Source organism: Antechinus flavipes, chromosome 4 (assembly GCF_016432865.1).
Source record: "Antechinus flavipes isolate AdamAnt ecotype Samford, QLD, Australia chromosome 4, AdamAnt_v2, whole genome shotgun sequence".
NCBI lineage: Eukaryota > Metazoa > Chordata > Mammalia > Dasyuromorphia > Dasyuridae > Antechinus > Antechinus flavipes.
The window spans coordinates 174,062,197-174,085,465 of record NC_067401.1 but is presented as its reverse complement, the minus strand read 5'-3'; the positions used below and the strand labels follow the sequence as shown (position 1 = coordinate 174,085,465).

General features: G+C 34.0%; 1 protein-coding gene across 1 annotated transcript in view; it reads left to right on the top strand.

The window, feature by feature from the left end:
* The window catches only part of GAS7 (growth arrest specific 7), a 269,235-nt gene that overhangs the window by 213,911 nt on the left and 32,055 nt on the right, over positions 1–23,269 (top strand). Inside the window, exons 6-8 of the mRNA XM_051995544.1 lie at positions 6,861–6,950; positions 16,216–16,331; positions 17,007–17,081. Of these exons, the coding sequence (XP_051851504.1) occupies positions 6,861–6,950; positions 16,216–16,331; positions 17,007–17,081 (281 nt within the window). The remainder of the gene's footprint in view (positions 1–6,860; positions 6,951–16,215; positions 16,332–17,006; positions 17,082–23,269) is intronic.

Genomic DNA, 23,269 nt, shown 5'->3' with positions numbered 1-23,269 from the left:
AAAAGTTGGAACAAAATGTTTTGCAACTGTCAATGCTGAAAAATTACCCATGCATATATCTTGTAAATAAAAAGCTATAATATATATTAAAAAAAAATACGCCTCTTCTATTTACTGAAGAGGTAAGGCAATATGGTTGTTAGACATGATCACTGTTGATTAGTTTTACAAAATCATTTCCTCCTTCTTTCTTTTAATTTATTTTAAAGTTATTTGAGGGGAATTTTGGAAAAGGTTGGTTGGCCTATCCTCAGATTAAAGTTTTTAAAACACAGGGATAACTGTGCCATTCTTTTACTTGAGAAGCTTTAATTATTTCCTATTGCCTCTAATATAAAATAAACATTCTTGTATTTGGCATTAAGAGTCCTCCATAATGTCTCCAACTTAACTTTCCATCCTGATTATAAATTATTCTCTTTTCTGAATTCTATGTTCCAACCAAATTGTTCTATTTTGATGTTCTTTGTACATACCATCCCATGCCCTGCCTCCATGTCTTTACATCACCTGTTCCTCGGACTTGAAATGTTCTTTCTGATCTGTTGAAATCCAAAGCTTTCTTGATTCTTCCAGTTAATGCTTCTCTCTCCATCTCCCCAGTAAATATTGTATTTTGTGTTTGTGTACATATGTATATGTATATATGTGTATAGTTATCTATGTTCAAGAATTTAAGGTCCTGAGATCAAATATTATTTAATATTTGTCTTTGTATTTATCCGCAGGGTCTAGAACACTGCTTAATAAACATTAGTTGAAACAAATTATTGAGGTTAATGGAGAAATAACAAAGGTATTTAAGCCTGGGGATGGCTTCCCTGAATGACAATAGACTTCAGCCAAGACTCAGCCAGTTTTGGGGTGGAAGGTTGAGGAGGGGAGCTAAAAATGGTGGGGGGAGAGAATGGCACTAAAATAAAGCAGAAATGAGGCCAGCAAATTCTCTTGGTCTGTATGGCCCATTATTATTCTAGTTGCCTTACTTCTCTCTTTACACTTGATTTTTTATTATCAGTTCTTAATTTCAATTCATTTTCTTCTCTAAGATAAAGGACAATAGACTCACTAAGGAGAAAAGGGATAAAACTGCCCCAAAGCAGAATAATCCAACTATTTGTTGTCCATCAGATATTGCTCTAGTACTCTCTGCTTAGCCACCTAAAGCCTGAAGAACAAAGAGTTAAGAGCCCAAGTATCCAAGTCTAGCCAACCAAGGGCTAAGTACAATGTATCTTTGTACTTCATGTAGTGTACTAATACCAAGAATGGAATCTATAACCATCTTATGCACTATATATGTTCCCAATATTTCTCCTATCCTAAAGAGGTGTCAAAGTGTGTGTGATCTTGAGTTTTTGTACAAAACTCATGTTATACCTAGGACTTGGGAAGTCACAGGTGACCTATAACTAAGTAATTCTCCTGATTTTTGTTGTCATTTCTTTTGCATTCCCATTAAGTTTAGTGCTGCTAGAATGGACCTTACTGATAGCAGGCAAACTAGTTCTGCCTATGTCTAGATGATTAAAGGAACAATATCAGACAAGAATCACTTTTCTAGCCATTTTATTATCACTTTTATAAATTCAGGTCACATTCTTTCCATTTGAGATTTTTGTGTACCAATAAAAATTTCCTTGGAAATTTTTATTTTTGAGCTTTGGTCTTAGCTGGGCTTAAAAAAGATGAATGTTCTGTTCATTCATATTCACTGTTAGGTCACTGACCTCATGTCTCCGATTAGTTTTTGTTTTCTTTAAAAAAAAAAAATAGCCCAGGTTAAGTAGGACTATATAATACATTCCTTCCCTTGGCCAAATTATAGTGAATCACGGGATTTGGAGTATGTTCATAGCTCATAGGGACTTTAAATTTTATGTAGCCCGGTCCCCTAATTTTGTAGATGAAGAAATTGAGGGCCAAAGAGTCAAGTTCACTTGAATAGTAAGCAACAGAATTAAGGTTCTCTGACTTTAAATCCAGTTGCCATTTCTATTTTATCAAGATTGTATTTATGTAGCCATTATTCTCTTGAAGAGGGAATAAGGTAACCCTTGAATGTGTAGTATCTTTTGGCTAAAAGAAATAGAGTGAGTTGTGTCCACTGAGCAGAGCATATATCACTTGGTAAGCTCAGTTACATGTTATGAGCCCCACGAGGTATTCTCTACACTCCCTTTTCTTTTGTTTTCCTCAATTTCATTTTTTTCTATTTTTTTATTAAAGCGTTTTCTTTTTTTTTAATTAAAGCTTTTTATTTTTCAAAACATACTCATGGACAATTCTTCAATATTGGCCCTTGCAAAACCCTGTGTTCCAATTTTCCCCTCTTCTCCCATGCCCTCCCCTATATGGCAAGTAGTCCAATATATGTAATATATGCATACATATTTATACAGTTATTGTCTACACTCCCTTTTCTCAGCATACACCATTATATAGTCTTATTTCTAGCTTGCCTCCCCAAATAAGAATGGGTTATTTTGCAAGGGAAAGAAGTCTATAAAATCTATATTCACATGCTCTGAAAGTGGGTCATTCATGCAGTCTCTCAGTAGTTTGCAGTTGGTCATGACCATTGATTATCTTCTGTATAGCCTTTCTCATTTGAGAGTCATTACTCTTAGAGAAAATATTACCAAAGGGAACTCTCTTTGAAGACTGGGGATGGTGGCAGTAGGAAAGTTTTTTGTGAAGCACAGTACTGTGTTGTAATTTGCTGCAGAATACTAGGCTAAGGACAGGAAAGTGTTCTGCAAGGATTTTTCAGCTTTTCTGATGACAAGAAAGAGTAGTTATTTTAGAAGTAGAATTGAATGGATGAATGAGATTTATTAAGGGACTACTTTTGTGCCATATACTCTATAAGCAATGCCAATACAAATACAAGTGAGTACCTCAAGCATCTTAAATCCGAATGGGGAATGTCAAAACTTGTAATGGAGCTGGTGTTGGAAAGGTATGTCAGGTGTTCATGTTGGACAAAGGTTGCAGAATTTGAGACAAAATAATATGCCATGGAACTGGCCAGAGCACTCTCTGGTATGGTAGCCTTGTTTGGAGCAATAAAGGCTCACTTTAAAAAATGTTAGTTAATACAAGCATTTATTTTCTCTCACATACCCTCCATAAAACAACAACAACAAAAAAAAAATAATAGCTTATTATACCATTTATATAGCATTTTAAGGTTTGAAAAGGATTTTGTGTTATTTCATTTGATCTTTATGTATTATGCCCATTTTACAGATTAAGAAACTAAAGAAAGGTTTGATGACTTGCCTAAGTAACATAGCTAATAAGTAAGTAAGGCAGCATTTTAATGCAGGTTTTCCTGACTCAAGTTCTATGCTCTATCAATCATACCACTTGGCTACCTCTCCAAGCACTCATAACAAATAAGCATAGTTGAGCCAAACAATCTCCCATATTGATTATGTCCAAAAATTTTGCATTGTTTTTCATTTCTAGTTCATCACTCCTGGCAAGACATAAATGAAAGCTCAATTTCAAGCTTAGAATTCCATGGGATAAGAAGAAGAAAAGCTAAGAGTTCAAGGGAGCTATAATTAAGTCCAGATAATTGATATTATTCAAAAAAATCTTAACATAAAATATCAGGCTGTACTTCACACATAATAAGAATAAATGTGAAGTCTCTCACATCTAAATTTTTTAATTATTTAACAATATATGATGAGTGAAAGGAAGAATTTGTCTGAATGGTGTTTGAAAAAAACGGACTAGGATTTTTGTTATTGTTATTGTTTTATTTTGTTTTGTTTATGAACTACAAGCTTACTATGTATTAACTGTATAATTATGTCAGCCAAAAAAGCCAGCACAATTTTAAAAGAGGCATATTTTAAGGGATAATATACCCTTATCTGGTCAGACCACATATGAAATAAACATTATGTGATTTTCTGTAATATGAACCCATGGCTTCTGGTTTTCCTCTTCCGTATGCCTCCTAGTTTTTCAATGTGCATCAATTGCTATGAAATCTATATAGTTTTCCTCCCAAGGAATTCCCATTCCACAAATGAATGATAGTAATTTGAATGGGACCATATTCACTTGACCAATGGTTAAATATCTCTGTTCTTCCTATATATTACTGATAGTTAGGTTTAATAAATTTAGTAGATACTTTTTAAGTGTGAGTTTATTGTGGCAGCATTATTCTTTTTCTTTGACATTGATGTTGGGGAGAGATAACTGAAGAAAGAATAAAAAGGACAAAGGACAAAGGTTCTGTGTATGCTTCTAGAATTAAAGGAATAAAGTATAATTAGTTCCCAGGTATAGCCAGAAGATCATGAAAGAACTCTGCTCATTATAAAACGATAGTTTCTCCTTAGTCCATTGAGAAAATAAACTGTCTTTTGGAGTGAGAAATCTGTCAGATTTAACATTCTTTAGGCAGCTAGATGACATAGTAAGTAAAACTACTGTATTTGAGATCAGGAAGACTTAAATTCAAATCCTCAAACACTGTATTGCAATGTGATTCTGGATAAGTTATTTAAATTTCTTTCAATCTCAGTTTTCTTATCTATACAAGAAGGGTAATGATATTTTCCAAAGTTGATAAGATAATATATTTAAAATAATGTCTGGGACAATTAAGTGATACAGGGGATAGAGCATTGGTCATGGAATCAGGAGGACTTGACTCCAAATTCAGTCTCAGGCATTTACTAGCTTTGTGGCACTGGGCAAGTCACTTAATCCTCATTGCTCCCTCCCTTCCCCTTCAAATGACTGGCACATAATAAGTACTTAATAAATGCTTATTCTTTCCCTCCAAGAGTCCTGATTACCTTCCTAAGAAAGGAAGAAGAAAGGAATTTAGTTCAATTTTTAAACCTGAATTTTGTTTCCTTTCAGATCTATATTTATTATCCCTGAGGCTCCACAGCTTGTTCCCATTGTTGATTGATTTTAACTTTTGATTTTCATATCACACCAGTTGAAATATGGAGTAAGGAAGGAATTTGTAATTTTGGAAGTAATTGATTGAGCACATCTGGAGAATCAAACCAGTCTATCTCCAAAGGAAAGAATGGTCAATGTAGGGAAATAAATAACCTGGAAAAGTTAAGAATGCCAAATGTCTTGACACAAATCTGTGTTTATGTGTGTGTCTATTTTTGTGATGCCTGTGATTTCAACACTGCTTCACTAAAGCTAGATTTAAGTTTATCCTCTATTTACTAAGATTTATTTTTAAATCTTTTTGTTGATCTATTTTATTCTTCTATCACCTCCATTTTCATGTATATTCCTCTCTATCCCCTCTCATCTAGCCATTACTTCAAATAAGGTATAAAAATGAAGCAGAAAAAACAAACAGTCAAGCAAAACACAATCACCCTCTCAGTCATAGCTGATAATTTATGTCCATAGTTATGCCCATAATTATCCATATTTACAGAGAAGGATATATATTTTCTCAACTCATTTCCAAAATCAAGCTTGATTATTATAATATTATCTAGTCTCTAGTTGTTCTTTCCATTTACATTATTATTCCCTCTGTGTGTACATATTGTATATTGTGTGTGTGTGTGTGTGTGTGTGTGTGTATTTGTTTTGTTTTGTTTTTTAATAACTTTTTATTCACAGAACCCATGCCAGGGTAATTTTTTATAACATTATCGCTTGCACTCACTTCTGCTCCGATTTTTCCCCTCCCTCCCTCCACCCCCTCCCCCAGATGGCAAGCAGTCCTATACATGTTAAATATGTCACAGTATATATGTATGCATATTTAGACACATTTTCTATACACACAATACACATGTTTATTTACATTGTTTTTCTGGTTTTGATTACTTCATTCTGTATTATGTGTCTTGAGGCAGCTAGGGATCAAGAAAATCTAAGTTCAAGTTTGGCCTCAGACACTTAATAGCTGGGAAATTTTGATTAAATCCTTAATCTCTGTCTATCCTAGTTTTCTGAATTGTAAAATGAAGATCATAATGGCACTCTGGACAAGTTATTTAACATCTCTGTGCCTCAAATTTCCTCAACTGTAAAATGAATATTATAATTGCTCTTCCCTTTCAAACAAGATATATATAAAGTGTATAGCATAGTGCCTAACATATAGTAGTAGACACTATATAAAAGCTTTTTTTCTTTCTCCTCTTCCCATATTTCCCTATAGTCATCATATTCATACTTTCTGATAGCATAATACTATTTCATTACATTTATATACCCAAATTTGTCAAATTATTTTTCCATTGGTGGCTATTTGGTTCCTATTTTCTTTGCAAAACAAAGTATAGCTTTGACTACTTTTTCTATTTTAATTTTCCATGGCATATATGTCTCCATCTCTCTAAGTCTAAATTCTAAGCATTTAACCCATATTTTAAGCAAAATTCCAATTACTTTCCACATTGATTGGATAAATGTATGACCACCTTAACCCTGTGTTAGTGTATGCCTATCTCTCCACTACCCATTCAACATTGGTTTTCCCCTTTGTCATCTTTGCCAACCTTATTATAGAGTCAACATGATCTTGCAAAGAGTGTTCAAGAATCTATTGCTGTAAAATAACTGTTTGGACATGTATACTAATATTGTATTTAATTTATACTTTAACATATTTAACATATATTGGTCATCCTGCCATCTGGAGGAGGAGGTGGGGGGAAGGAGGGAAAAATTGGAACAAAAGGTTTGGCAATTGTTAGTGCTGTAAAATTATCCATGCATGTAACTTGTAAATAAAAAGCTATTAAGAAAAAAAAAAAAAAGAATCTGTTGTTGTGTTTTCATCTCTTCTCCAATTTCCTCACTGTTTGGTAAAATTGTTGCTTCTTTTTCCATTTCAGATAAACTGTGTGACTTTCCCACATCCTGATACAATGCCAGAGCAGCAGCTGTTGAAGCCCACTGAATGGAGCTACTGTGATTATTTCTGGGTAAGTGACCCAAACTTCACTGTGTCCAAACCCAATGTCCCAGTGAATGAATAAATCAAAAAATAATTTATTACTGCTTACTCTGTCTGTGTAATTGGGTTTACAAATATAAAGCAAGCAAAATAGTTCTTACTTTCAAAGAATTTATATTTAAATTGAGGAAGATCATACAAATATGGCCTAATAGTCAGGGAAGACTTTTGAATGGAAAGGAAGAGGGAATGGTAATTGGAATCATGGAGTAAATTGGTTTTCCTTTCTAGGAATGGTAGTATTGATTAGATTATTATTCTCAGAGCTAGAGTTGGGAAAGCTATAGGTAAGATGATTGGCACATACTTATTGATTTGATTATAATTCCTTGAAAAAAAGAAATCTAAATAGGGAGGGAAGATGTGTGAACAAGTTAAATAGCAGAAGGTAAGGGGAATGGACACCAACAAATATAAAAAATAGCTAGAAAAAGCTAGAAGTAGTGGGTCATATAAGTTTGTACTCACAAATTAACCAATCAAGACAGGGACTCCCACCCAGAATGGTAGTTCCAAAATTGAGTGAATTAAGTCTCCTAAGTCTTCTAGTGATCTGTTAGTAGAAAGGTTCAACAATGAGATCAATGGCAATAATATGCCATGGGTAGAATACAAAGTATATCTGGGTTTTTGTTTTTGCATAGGCTGTGAACTATATCTAGAATGTACCATCTTTTCACTCCTTCACTGAAACTCAAACTTTCTTCAGAGTTCAACAGTAGTTTGTTCTTCTATAGGAATCATCTCGATCCTCCCCCCAGTACCCTCAACTAAGAAATGTTTTTGTCTATATTTCATATTTAGTTCAAGAGAATAAACTGAACAATATAGGGCTAGGTTGACCTCATTGCAGGTATATGTTTAGCTATATGATATCTAATGTAATTTCTGCCTTTGGCCAGAACAGGAGAAGGACTATAATTAGGATCTCACTCCTCTACTTTCTTGTCTCCAGAAGGAGTATTACCTTAACTTTTTATATATGATACATCAAACATATGTAGTCTAGGATTGTGATGGTTTTTTAGGTGTTCTGGATAAAAGCCAATATCCTTGTTGATTCAGTATGGCAAGTACTCCCAGTCTAGGCTGGAAGGACAAGAGTTAGCTTGCTCAGCTAACTTATATTTCCCCTGCCAAATGATAATCATAGATAGTAAGCAAACATTTATCAAACAAGTTATCCATATAAGCTGACTGCTTTCTATCTTTAAATTTTTTTTCCATTGACACCCCTCTGCATACTCTGTCATTCAGTGATACTGCCCTCCTTGCTGTTCATTACCTTAGACAGTCCATCTCCCTGTGCTGGGCATTTTCTCTTGCTGTTCCCTATGCCTATAACTCTCTCTCTCATCTCCACCTCCTAATAACTCTCTGTCAAAATCCTGCCTTCTGTAAGAAGTTTTTTCCTAATCACTTTTAATGGCTAGCGCCTTCCTTCTGTTGATGATCTCTAATTTATATTATATATTTCTTGTTTGTACAGAGTTTCTTTCATGTTGTTTCTCCAATAACTGTGAGGTTCTTGAAATTGATTACTATGTTTTATCTTTATATATGCTTAGCATAGTACCTGGCACATAGTTGACAATAAATATTTGTTAACTTGATTTGTTAACTTAAATAAAAAATTGTTTCAATTAACTTTCTAGTAAGTTCTTTTGAATTTTCCTAGTATATAATTATATCATCTGCAAAAAGAGATAGTTTTGTTATTTCATTCCCTTTTCTGATTCCTTCTGTTTATTTTCCTTCTTTAATGCTGTTATTATAATTTGCAATACAATATCTAATACTATTTGTGACAGTGGGCATGTTTCATACCTGATCTTACTGGAAAGCTTATAAATAATTACAAATAATACTTGCCTGATGGTTTTAGATAAATGCTTTTTTATCAATTTAAGGAAAAATCTATTTATGCCTATACTTTCAGATTTTTTTTAATAGGAATTATTGTTGTACTTTATCATCAACTTTTTCTGCATCTATTGATAATAATTATGTTTTCTTAAACTTCTATTATTGCTATAATCAATTGTATTAATAGTTTTCCCTGTGTTAAATCATCCCCACATTCTTGGTATAAATCCCACTTGTTCAAAATATATAATCTTTGTGGTGTATTGTTGTAATCTTTTAGCTAGTAATTAATTTAGGATTTTTGAATCCTTATTCATTAATGAAATTGGTCTAATTTTCTTTCTGTGTTTTTACTCTTTGTGGTTTGGATATCAGTATTATAATTGTTTGGGAGGATCCTTTCTTTGTCTATTATTCCAAGTAATTTATTTACTATTGGAATTAGTTGATTTTTAAATATTTGGTAGAATTCACTTGTAAATCTTTCTGGTCTTGAAATTTTACATCTTAGTATGAAGGAATGCACAAGAGTATATATATATATATATATATATATTCTTCAACTCAGGAGCAATATGAATTCTTAGCTCAATCAAGGAAAGAAAAATTTCATCCAAGAAGACTATTCTTAGTGGTTTGCTAGAGCAAGCATTAGGAATCAGGAGACATAGTAAAGAACTGATTTCTGGCATGGATTACAGCTCTGGGGAAATCTTATATCTACCATTCAAGTTCACACCATCTCTTTCTCTTATCTCTGAAATCTCTCCCTAGATCAAGATTCACTTTCCATTTGAGACAGCTAAATGGCATAGTAACTAGAGCAGTGAACCTGAAGTTAGGAAGTTTAAATTAGACCAATGATATTTACTGTGCTTTTTGTCTGGGAGCCTAATCTCAGGCCCTATTTTTCCTCCACTAAGCTATAGTTAGGACCCTCAGACAAGCTGACTTGCAAATGCTCTTGCTTCCTGCAAGTACTGGTATGGCATTCACCAGATACGTGCTTATTCTTCCTTGAGCACAGCTACATCGTGGATTCTTGTCTGGTCAACACTGTTAGGCTTGACATTAAGAAAGTGGATTGGGCACTAGAGTGCTCTTGGGTAAGAAAAGGTAAAAAAAAGGAGCAATTATCTCATATAATCCTCCCCCATTCAGCCCTCTGATCCACATACAGTTTATTATATAACAGTTTAAGGGGTGAAAGTTCCTGAGGCCATGAGGAGAAGTTCTTGAGGTCAACTCTACTCCCTACAGACTGCCCCCAAAACCTCCTCTTTGTTGATTTAGCCCAGAATATAAAATCTGATTACTGTAATAAGCTACTAAAAATAAAAATGAGTAAGCAAAGGAAATAAATAGCTACCATGCTTTACAATATGTAGTAGATAGCTACTGGTATAAAAGAAGAGCCAGGTTCATATTCAGAGGAAGATAGTGAAGGTTTTAAAAAAAAAAAAATACCTAAAGAGTAACAAGCTTAAAAAGAGTTTTAAAGTTTTTTAAAGGACTTCAAAAATCAAATGAGAAAGGCAAAATTGGAAGAAAAAATAAAAGCAATCCAAGAAAATTATGAAAAGAAAATTAACCAATTGGAAAAAGAGATTCAAAATCTTTTTTTTTAATTTTTATTTAATAATTACTTTATATTGACACTCGTTTCTGTTCCGATTTTTTTTTCCCTCCCTCCCTCCACCCCCTCCCCTAGATGGCAAGCAGTCCTTTATATGTTGGATATGTTGCAGTATATCCTAGATACAATATATGTTTGCAGAACCGAACAGTTCTCTTGTTGCATAGGGAGAATTGGATTCAGAAGGTATAAATAACCCGGGAAGAAAAACAAAAATGCAGATAGTTCACATTCGTTTCCCAGTGTTCTTTCTTTGGGTGTAACTGCTTTTGTCCATCGTTTATCAATTGAAACTCAGGTTTCTTTGTCAAAGAAATCCACTTCCATCAAAATATGTCCTCATACAATATCGTTGTCGAAGTGTATAATGATCTCCTGGTTCTGCTCATTTCACTTAGCATCAGTTCATGTAAGTCTCGCCAGTCCTCTCTGTATTCATCCTGCTGGTCATTTCTTACAGAACAATAATATTCCATAACATTCATATACCACAATTTACCCAGCCATTCTCCAATTGATAAATGGTCAAAGGATATGAACAGACAATTTTCAGAGGATGAAATCAAAACTATTACCACTCATATGAAAAAGTGTTCCAAATCATTATTGATCAGAGAAATGCAAATTAAGACAACTCTGAGATACCACTACACACCTGTCAGATTGGCTAAGATGACAGGAAAAAATAATGATGAATGTTGGAGGGGATGCGGGAAAACTGGGACACTAATGCATTGTTGGTGGAGCTGTGAACGAATCCAACCATTCTGGAGAGCAATCTGGAATTATGCCCCAAAAATTATCAAATTGTGCATACTCTTTGATCCAGCAATGTTTCTATTGGGCTTATATCCCAAAGAAATACTAAAGAAGGGAAAGGGACCTGTATGTGCCAAAATGTTTGTAGCAGCCCTGTTTGTAGTGGCTAGAAACTGGAAAATGAATGGATGCCCATCAATTGGAGATTCAAAATCTTAAGGAAGAAAGTAACTCCTTGAAAACTAGAATTGTCTGGAGAGCAATTTGGAGAGCAAACTCCAAAAGGGCTATAAACTGTGTATACTTTTTGATCCAGCAGTGACTCTACTGGGTCTATAGCCCAAAGAGTTTATAAAAAAGGAAAAAAAAACCTACATGTGCAAAAATGTTTATAGCAGCCCTTTTCTAGTAGCAAGGAACTGGAAACTAGATGCCCATCAATTGGAGAATGACCGAATAAGTTATGGCATATGAATATTTTGGAGTATTATTGTTTTATAAGAAATGATCAGCAGTATGATTTCAAAGAGGTCTGAAGAGACTTACATGAACTGATGCTAAGTGAAATGAATAGAACTAAGAGACCATTGTACACGAGAAGATCAGGTGATGATCAACTGTGATAAATTTGGCTCTTTTCAACAATGAGGTAATTCAGGTCTATTGGAATTGGCCTGTCATCTGTATTCAAAAGACAGGACTATGGAGATCGAATGTAGAGCATAAGATAGTATTTTCACCTTTTTATTGTTTTTGTTTGCTTGCTCATTTTTTCTTTCTCATTTTTCCAGCTTTTGATCTGATTTTTTTCTTGTGCAACATGATAAATGTAGTCATAAGTTTAGAAGAATTTCACATGTTTAACTTATATTGGATTACTTGTGTCTAGGGAAAGGAACAGTTAGAGAGGGAGGGAGAAAAATTTGGAACACAAAATTTTGCAGGAGTGGTAGTTGCATATATTTTGAAAAATAAAAAGCTATTTAAAAAAAGAAAATTAGAATTGGACAAGGTAGATTGAATTGCATTATGAGACACCAAGAAATAATTAAACTAAAAAAAAAATAAAAATTATTACTGCTTATGATATATCACATACACAGTGTCACAACCTTAGAGGTCTCTCAGTCAATCATTAGTTACATCAGCATATTATACAATATCCCAGAGATGTCCTTCAGGAAACCACTCATGCCCACTTGGGCAAGAGTATTAAATTAGTTTCCTATATACACATTTTTTTCTCTATTCCTTCCCCACAATAGATACATGTTCTTAAGGTCAAGGAATTGTTTTGTTTTTTAATATTACAATATACGGAAAGGTAAACAAGAAAATTTTGTCATTCTTAAAAGAAACCAAATAGACAATGAACCAATATCAGTATTAAACTTATGTGCCCCAAATGTCATTGTACATAAATTCATAAGAGAACTTTATTGTTCTCTCAAAATTGGACAGATCTGATAAAGATAAAGGAAAAATATAAAACTGCAGAAAAGTTAGAAAATTTAGTTGCCTTCCAAATGGAACCCCTTAAAATAAATATATTTCCACAACATTACCTTTTTACAAAATTTGCAATATATTAGACTACAGAGCCTAATTTCTCTGCAATAAATATGCAAAGGCAAAAATACTAACTACATTCTTTGTGGACCATAACAAAATAATAATAGTAATCAATTCAGAGAACAGCAACAAAAGACACCAACCTAAATAGAGACTTAATGATGAAATCCCAAATAAGAAGTGAGCCAAACAAACAAACAAAAAAAATCAGAAACAAATAATAATTATGTGAAAGACAATGACAAGGATGAGATAGCATGCCACAATTTTTGGATAAATCTAACACATCCCTAAGAGCACAAATTATCCCTAAAATTATATATTATATTTAAAACACCAAGTCTGGCACATAGTAAATGTTTAATAAATGTTTTTTTTATATTTAACTATATGTTAAAAAAGAAAAGATTAATTAATTGATTATACATTTTAATAAACTAACTCAATAAGCACAAAAGAGAAAATCTTAAAAAATTATAGGAAGAATAAATTGTAGAAATGATAAACCCATCTAAAACTGATTTGCTAAAAAGACTAATGAAATTTTAACCAACTTGATTTGAACTAATAAACAAATTTGTTCATTCAACAAATGAAAAAAAGTAAAATCACAACAAAGATAGAAGAAATAAAAATCATTATCAGACTCTTCTATCCATAGTTATATGCCAACAAAAGATATCATAAAAGAAATAGATTACCATAAAAATATAAAGTACCCAAAATAACAGATCAAATAGACATACCTTGATATCTGCATTTGATGTTCTGTTAGATATTGAATTATTCAATTTCATAAAAAGATAAAGGAAGTGCTATTTAGCACTCTACAGGGAGTGCCAAATACAAATTCCTTGTCTTGATAGATTTGTAAGCAAATTTTATCAAATATTTAAAGAACAGTTAATATCTATATTAAACAAATTATTCTTAACTATTGAGAAAGAAAACACTCTACTAAATTCTTTTTATCTATAGTCCTAAACAAGGAAAGATAAAGCAAAGAAAGAGAAGATAAAAAAGAATGAACTCCATTTTGCCTCATAAGGCAAGGTCCCCTAAAAGTATTGTAGGAAAGAATGCTATTGGAAGACTTGCAAAGAGATGAAAAAGTTTGAAACAGTTGCTGCAGAAAGAGGAAAGAATTTATTAGAAGGGAGTAAAATATTTGTCTTGTATCAGTTGGAGATTAGATAGCATAAACTTTTTTTTAATATTTTATTTTATTTTATTTAATAATAACTTTATATTGACAGAATCCATGCTAGGGTAATTTTTTTTACAACATTATCCCTTGCACTCATTTCTGTTCCGATTTTTCCCCTCCCTCCCTCCACCCCCTCCCCTAGATGGCAAGCAGTCCTATATATGTTAGATATGTTACAGTATATCCTAGATACAATATATGTTTGCAGAACTGAACAGTTCTCTTGTTGCACAGGGAGAATTGGATTCAGAAGGTAAAAATAACCCGGGAAGAAAAACAAAAATGCAGATAGTTCACATTCGTTTCCCAGTGTTCTTTCTTTGGGTGTAGCTGCTTCTGTCCATCATTTATCAATTGAATCTCAGTTAGGTCTCTTTTTCTAAGAAATCCACTTCCATCAAAATATGTCCTCATACAATATCGTTGTTGAAGTGTATAATGATCTCCTGGTTCTGGATAGCATAAACTTTTAATGGATCCAGCAACATAGTTTTGTGATTTCCTTCAGTGCTGTTCAGTATCACATATGTAGGAATGAAGGCCATAGGTAATTCAGGGTTGGAGTTGTGAGGAATTCAAGAATAGAAGATAATGTAGAATTAAATTGGTTCACTCAGGGTTCACTCAGAAAATGCTGAGGGCTGGCATGCATTATGGGACTGGAGATGGCCCTAGGGCAAGGTCTGAAGGGAAGCCAGTATGCACATGGTGTATGAGGGCCGTAAATGAAATTTTAGAGTTCATGAAAATAAAAGTGGAACATTTGTAGGTGGCAGCTAGATCAAGGATATCTGTGTGGGGTGGAGTAGGTTGGACATTTGAACCAAGAGAACGGAGAAATTAAGGAATCTGTAAGAGCATCAATATGTATTTTGCAGTTTTCTAGAAGGAGGATGGATTAGGAACCAGTATTCACTGAAGAGGAAAGTAAATGTCAGCCATCAGGATTTGGATTAGGTAATAAATTGGACTAGCAAAAAAAAAAAAAAAAAAAAAACCCTCAAATAAAGAAATTGCTTAGTGGAGAGGGAGAGCATGGCACTATAGAGCATGGAATATTTCTATTCCTTGTGATTAATGAGGAATATGAGAGCCTAGAATACCTAGTACTAGAAATAATGTCAAAGAAATCAGTATTGTCAGAAGAGAGCCAAATCTTTTATAATGAATAAGAAAAAAGAGGTTTCTGATGAAAGGATGTATGTTAATCATAGGCCTTCTAGAGGGCACAGTGGAAAGAGGGGGCAGATTTGGAGAGGGATGTTCAGATCTGGAGTAGGCTTCAGGTGGATTATAGTAAGGGAATGGCTATTTGGGAATGGGAAACAGGGTTTTAAGTTGGCAGTCAATTCATCAGAATCATCTGATTAGAGTAAAGGTGTTTTCCTTAGTTAGAGAAAGATATGTTTGGGGGAGCCATTGATTAAACCATTCATCCTCTCTTTTGACAATTTGTACTGAGGCCCCAGGGAGCCTAGTGAGAAAGCAAGGAATTTTGTCTGACCTGGAGAAAATGCTGAGGGCTGGCATGAATTATGGGACTGAAATCTGAAGGGAAGCCAGTATGTATATGGTCTATGAGGGCCCTAAATGTTTTTTATTTGTTTTTTTTAAGGGCTCTAAATATCAAAACACAGGACCTACTTATGAACATGTGCTCTTCTATTTTCACTTTAAAAAAAAAAAAAATCATTCCTGGGCAGCTAGGTGGCACAGTGGATAGACCACAGCCTTGAAGTCAGGAGGACCTGAGTTCAAATGTGACCTCAGACACTTAACACTGCTTAGCTGTGTGATTATAGGCAAGTCACTTAATCCCAATTGCCTCAGGAAAAAAAAAAAGTCATTCCTATTACATTGTACTTATCTTTCATGTGACAAACAGATCACTATAAAGTTAGATTAGTCAAGCTGCAAATTTTCTGTTATATTCTAGGAAATGAGCTGAGCTAGTTATCAAGTAAGGAAAATAAGGCCCTTGTAGACCAAACTGTTTCATCTGCTAGATCACCAGGATGTTTTAAATATTTCTTTCTAGAATTGTCACCTTCATATCCCATCCTCCTCACCCACACCCATCCACCTTTGTCTTTTTAATGCACAGAAACAAATGCTAAGGACTAACAAAATTGTGATCCTCCAGGTTTCCTCTTAGCCTCTGAGCTCTTCATGCACCATCTTTTTTCTTTTCAGGCTGATAAGAAAGATCCCCAAAGCAATGGCACAATGGCTGGGTTTGAGATTCTTCTTCAAAAGCAACTGAAAGGCAAACAGATGCAGAAGGAAATGTCAGAATTCATTAGGGAAAGGTAACCTTTGCTCCAGGAGCCTGCATAACCATATTAATGCTCCTTAATCTAAAGGGAATGACTAGGCAAACAGTGGGCTGCTGCTTAAAGCATTGGTAATAGTCAAAGCAGTTTAGAGGGAAGCATACTGGTCCTCAAGTCAGAGAATCTGGGATTGAATGCTGTTTTCCCCATTTACTATCTGTCTCACTTTTAGAAATTAATTAATCTCTCTAGGCTTCTTTTGGAAGGTTGACCACTTGATTTCTGATATCCCTTCCAATTTAAAACTATGATTTTAAAGAACAAATTAATAACTACTTCTGATGTTCAGGGATATAGCACCACCAGGGATAATGCAGAGATGCCAAAAAACCAAGTAAACCTCTAAAGTATATAAAAAGCTAGTTTGGAGGAAGATGCCAGAGTAAGGGTCTTTTCATGGAACATTGTAATGAACCAAATGCAGACTGCTGTTAACTATATTTCCACAGAGATGACAGTGCCAAAGTCTAATAAGTGGAGAAACTGGGCGATTTGAACCAGTTTCTGGAAGGGTTAAAAAGATATCTGATAAAGAATGAGGATAGAAAGGGAGGGAAAAAACAGTAGCCGACACATATTTTTGATCTGTAAATATCATTGGGCGAACTACCATGCTTAAAAGATGATTCATTGGGTTTTATGTCTTTGCAGAATTAAGATTGAAGAAGAATATGCCAAGAATTTAGCCAAGCTCTCTCAGAATTCCTTGGCAGCCCAAGAAGAAGGGTGAGTTTTGGGCTAAGAGAGATGGGTGATGGTGGTGGGGAGAGAAGTATAGAAGGATATTAGAAGGAGGGTTTCAATTTTTCTTTTTCTCTAGCTTTCTATTGATTGTACAACTCCATATGTCAACTTACTCCCTTGTCTTGTTTATAGATGAGCCCTGTGGAAGCTTCCTATTTGTTAGGCTAACTATAGGGGCTTTGGGAACTGTGTTTGTTAATAAGATTGCTAAAATGAGAAAAGACCTTTGAGCTCTTAAGACCAAGGGTTCTTAACCTGTTGTTTGTAAACATGTTTAATTCTGTTTCAACATTTTGACAACAGTATTCCAATATAATTTCATTTACAATCTTATGTATTTTCTTTTATACATTTAAAAACATTGTTTGAAGACATTATAGACTTTAATCAGACTATGAAAGGGGTTCATGGTACATTTAATTAATGAAAACCCCCGATACAGATCAACACACTCATTGTATATAGGAGGAAACTGAGATCAGATTTGAACAGAGACACATTTCAAAACCAGAACCTCTAACTTAAGGCTTATAAATCATGTTCTTCTATGGACTCCAGTTTTCACATCCAACACCTCTAAGATAATGAGAAAATGGTCCACCTGCAGAGTCACTTTCTTACATGGCTGGTAGGACAGCATGGCACTACCATCTGGAAAAGCTGGGCATTAGCCCAAAGTACTTATGAAAACCTCCCTTTCTTTGAGGAAAAGCTTATTGCTAACCATATTTGAGAGTATTTCTATATTCCCTGCTTAGCATCACAGAGTGTTTTGCTCAAAACCATCCCATATTTTCTTCCTCGAACATTCAGTAAATCCTAAGCCCCTAGAAAACACTTCATCTTCAGTACAATAACCAACTCCTTTGGATTGAGCAGCAGCACATGAGGATGGTTGGGGCAGCTACAAAAGAATTAAAGAAGCTCAGAGATTTATGAAATCTCTGTATCCCACTGCTTCAACCTGACCAAGAATCCACCAAAAATAACCTGACAGGTTATCCTCTAACTTCTGCTTGAAAAGAATAAAGATAAAGGAAAGACTCCTTGCTCCTAAGGTAGTCCATTTCTTCTTTGAGCAGTTTTAAGTATTAGGAAACTTTTCTGCCTTTTTTTAACTTCTATCCATTTCTCCTAATTATATTTTTAGCCCCTCTTCCACATGACAACAGATTCTAGAGTTAGGGTGCACTGAACCTTGTGATAATGGGAAGACAGCTTAACCTGATTAACTCTTTGAAAGATTATAAAATCTTAGGTTTGGAATTTGAAAGGTTATCTAATCAAGCCTTCTTCCTAGATAGGAATTGCCTTTGTAGCATATCAGGCAATAAAATATTTGCACTTTTCTTTCTTTTTTTTTTATTTATTTTTTTTTTTAACTTTTTTTTTTTTACTTTTCTTTCTTTATTTCTTTCTTCCTTTCTTTCTTTCTTCCTTCCTTCCTTCCTTTCTTTCTTCCTTCCTTCCTTCCTTTCTTTTTTCCTTCCTTTCTTTCTTTCTTTCTTTTCTTTTCCTTTCTTTTCTTTTCTTTTCTTTCTTTTCTTTCTTTTTTGGGAGTTAGAATTAAGAGACTTGCCCAGGGTCAAGCAGATAGTAAGTGCCCAAGGTTAAATCTGAATTCAGGTCCTGACTCCAGTGACAGTACTCTATCCACTGCATCTAGCTGTCCCTCACATTCTTATTTTCACACTGATAAGATATTATCAAATGAAGATACATAACTAGAAGATGAGCCTCAAAAAAAGGGGGATCTGGATTGAAATAGTACCACTGATGTTCTATCTATGTGACATTGAGGAAATTTTGTAAGGTCTCAACAGGCAACTCTTATCATTATCATCACCACCATCATCACCATTGGCCATTTGCAACATTCCAAAACCAGGGGAGGAATATAACAGTTATCCCAAGTTACAGGGCAAATCTTCCACTGAATTGGCAGTGTTTCCTCACAGAAAATTTTTTTATATCAAAGTAATCACCAAAGGTTACATCCAAAAAACACTGTATTTGAATACTTCCAGGAATAGTAAGCTCACTGTTTCTTTTAATTTTGGCATAGCTTTAATTGTTAGAAAATTCTGCCTTCCATTGTTCTATATTTGATTCCTTTAGGAAAAAACAGGAATTTCCAATTAAATGTGTCTTCAATTGAACCAAATATTTAGTCCAAATATTTAAACAAGCAGCATCCTCTAAATGATTTTCCATCAGGCCTGCTTGCTAAGATTGTACTATTCAAGGCTTGCCTTTCCTTATTTTTTTCCCCCTTTGGTTACTCAAATGAAATTAACTCCCATTTTCCTTTCCCTCCTTCCACCTCCTTACCCCACAAATTCATCAAGCACTGCCTAGGAAGATATTCATGCATGAATAGTTTGGGGAATCACTGTGGTCAGTGGCTAATAAAATTCTAACTCAGTCAGTCTAGAAATGGGACTACCCTAACCCCACCCACATACTATAATTACCAGCCCCCAGAAGCCTTTTCTGGCTACTTCTTCCAACTGGGCTATTTCCAAGCACTCTCAGTTCTGCCAATGAGCACAACATATGCTTCCAACATGAGCATCCCGTTCTACAAATAGGCATGTGCTGCCATGACTTACACAAACACACATGCTGTTGCTCTCTGCCTCTGGTCTGTACTTTAATTTTGATTATGTCTACTTGTTTTCTAAAAGCAGTTCTGGAATCTAAGACTCTAGAGTTTTGAGAGATGCTAATGCTGAAACCTGAGCTGCTTTTATATCTTAATATCTCTACGTAAATCAGATTTCACAGGACGTGTAAATTTTAAAAAATTAAATTATTTGTCCCACCTATAGTTTTCCCCCCACAGAGGAAAAAATATATTATAGGGCCTTCCTGATTGGCAAGTATGAAATTGTATACATTTTAATTTATTTTTTAATAAATTCCATTTCATTGCAAAGGTTGAGTTGCTATAGCTGTGGAATAAGCTGCCAGATCCTTTATTCCTGAATATAACCTATCTTACTGATTCTGAACCAGCCCTACAAGATAGATAAACTCATCATCATTCTTCCCTACTGATTATGAATTTATTCAATTGGTTAAAATACTTTTGATTGAGATATCCAAGCCTTGTACATATTTTGATTGGTTCATTCAAGAAGGCCAGCTGCTCCGGAATTTTTGATGTTGTATTATTGAATTTTTATCTTATACTCTTCCTCCCACTTTAATATTTGCTGTCTCAAGCAAATCAACTAGTGAGGGCTTGACAAAATTTATAGTACCAACTTTGAATAGTTCTCTAGCCACTGAAAAAGTTCTGCATGCATCACATAGTTTTTTATAAGAAAGAGTCTGTGTGGCACCATTCCTAGTCAAATTTAATAATTATTATTCTTCACCACCACCAGATTTTTAAATCCTGCTTAGGGAGGGTGGAGAAGGGTATGAAAACTCTGCCCTCCAGTTCTAATCTCTAAGGTGGGAAAAAGAATACAACTTCCCATTTCTTTAAATTAAACTAAATTAGCTCTCTCCCCACCCCATAAGGCAGCCAAGTTAAGCCTTATTGGGATAATTTGTATTCCTTCTCTGTTTTCCCAATGTTGCAGACAGCCAATCATGATAATGATAATGATGATGATGTTGATAGCTATAATAGCTAGTATTTATGTAGTGCTTTAAGATTTGCACAACACCTATTATTGGGTCTGTATCTCAAGGAAAAGATGTAAATTTACATCTGGAAAGATGAAAAGCTGGGACACTAATAATCATTCTGGAGAGCAATCTGGAACTATGCTCAAAGGGCTATAAAACTGTGTATACACTTTGATCCAGCATTGCCATTACTGGGTCTGTACACCAAAGAAATTGTAAAGGAGGGGAAAAGACCCACATGTGCAAAAATGATTGTAGATGCTTTTTTTGTGTTAGCAAAGAATTGAAAGAATGCATGATGATCAGCTATGAAAGGTTTGGTTCTCAGTGGGTCAGTGATTCAAAGCAATTCAATAGACTTTGGACAGAAAATCTGCATCCAGAAAAAGAACTAAGGAGACTTAATGTATATCAGCATATGCTATATTCACTTCTTTTTTTCTGTCTTTTAATCTCTCTCATGGTTTTTTCTTTTTGCTCTGATTTTTCTCTCCCAACATGATTCATAAAGAAATGCATGCTAAAAATAAACAAACAAATAAATAAAAAGACACATGAAAAAAAATTTGCACAACACTCTGCAAAAACTATCTCACAACAATCCTGAAAATGAGTGCTATGATTATTATCACCATTTTCAAAATTAAGAAACTGAGGCAGATAAAGATGACATGATTTTGTCAGGATCATATAAATCATATGTTTATGACTTTGAACTCATTTTTCTGACTCCAGGCACAGAATTCTTAAAATAATAATGCTGCTCTGAATATTTTTGCATAGATAGATCTTTTCTTACTGTCAATAACTTCCCCAACAGTGTGATTATTAGTTCAAAAGGTCTGAATGGTTTTGTCATTTTTCTTGCATCATTCCAAATTGTTTTCCAAAACATTTGAGCCAAATCATAATTCTAATAGCAGTGAAATTTTTCTAACCACCTTAGGAACCCTGAATTTTCCCCCAATTTTTGACAATTTGGTACAAATAAATGTCTTAATTTGTATTTTTCTGCTATTTTCTTCAAATGTTAGTATAAAAGATTAGGTTCTTAGGAAATCTCTAATCTAATCTCATTTTGTAGGTGAGGAAACAGAAACCCAGAGAGACAAAATGATTTAGCTATCATTATTAATAGTTTGTTTTTCTCCATTTGAAAACTGTTCATGGCCTTTGCTTACCTGTTGGGGAATACAACGTACAAATCAAGAGGACATAGTAGTGTAAAATTTGTTAATCCCAAAACCTAAATCTTTTTTTGTTGTTCATTGTTTCTTTTCTTTTTTTAAAAATTTATTTTTAATACACTTTGTTTTATGAATTATGTTGGGAGAGAAAAATCAGAACAAGGGGAAAATTATGGGAGAAATTTAAAAAACAGGGGGAAAAAAGTGAACATGGCACGTATTAATTTACATTCAGTATCTTTAGTTCTTTTTCTGGAAGTAGATGGCATTTTCTATCCAAAGTCTATTGGGATTATTGAGAAGAACCAAGCCTTTCACAGTTGATCATTGCACATTCTTGCTATTATTATGTACAATGTATTCCTGGTTCTGCTTGTTTTCCTCAGCATCAGTTCATGTAAATCTTTCCAAGCCTTTCTATAATCAGCTTCTTCATCATTTTTTATAGAATAATAATATTCCATTACTTTTATGTACAACAATTTCCATTCCCCAAATGATGGATTTTCCAAACCTTTGCTACCATTAAAAAGAGCTGTTATAAACATTTTTGCACATGTAGGTCCTTTTCCCTCCTTTATGATTTCCTTGGGATACAGTTCCAGTAATGGCACTGCTGGGTCAAAGGATATGCACAGTTTTATAGTCCTTTGGGCATAGTTCCAGATTGTTCTCCAGAATGGTTAGATCATTTCACAACTCCACCAATGATGCATTAGTGTCCCAGTTTTCCCACATCCCCTCCAACATTTATCATTATCATTGCTTGTCATCTTAGTCAATCTGAGAGATATAAAGTGGTACATCAGAGTTATTTTCATTTGCATTTCTCTAATCAATAGTGATTTAGAGCATTTTTTTCATATAACTATAAATGACTTTAATTTTATCATCTGAAAATTATCTGTTCATATTCTTTGATCATTTATCAATTGGGAATGATATATAAATTTGATACAGTTCTTTATATGTTTTAGAAATGAGACCTTTATCAGAAATAATGGCTGTGAAGATTTGTTTCCCTTTTAATCTTTTTCCTGTTGATTTTGTTTGTGCAAAGTCTTTCTAATTTAATGTAATTAAAGTTGTCCATTTTGCCTTTCATAATAGTTTCTAGTTCTTCTTTAGTCATAAATTCCTCCCTTCTCCAAAGATCTAATAGGTAAATTATCCATTGTTCTCCTAATTTGTTTATGGTATCATCCTTTATGCCCAAATCATGTATCCATTTTGACCATTTTGATAGACTTAGAGACAACTAGAATATTAGAGGTAAGATATTAGAAATTATATTATGTGTTCCTACTTCATGATTCAGTGGAAAATGTGGATCCAAAAGAG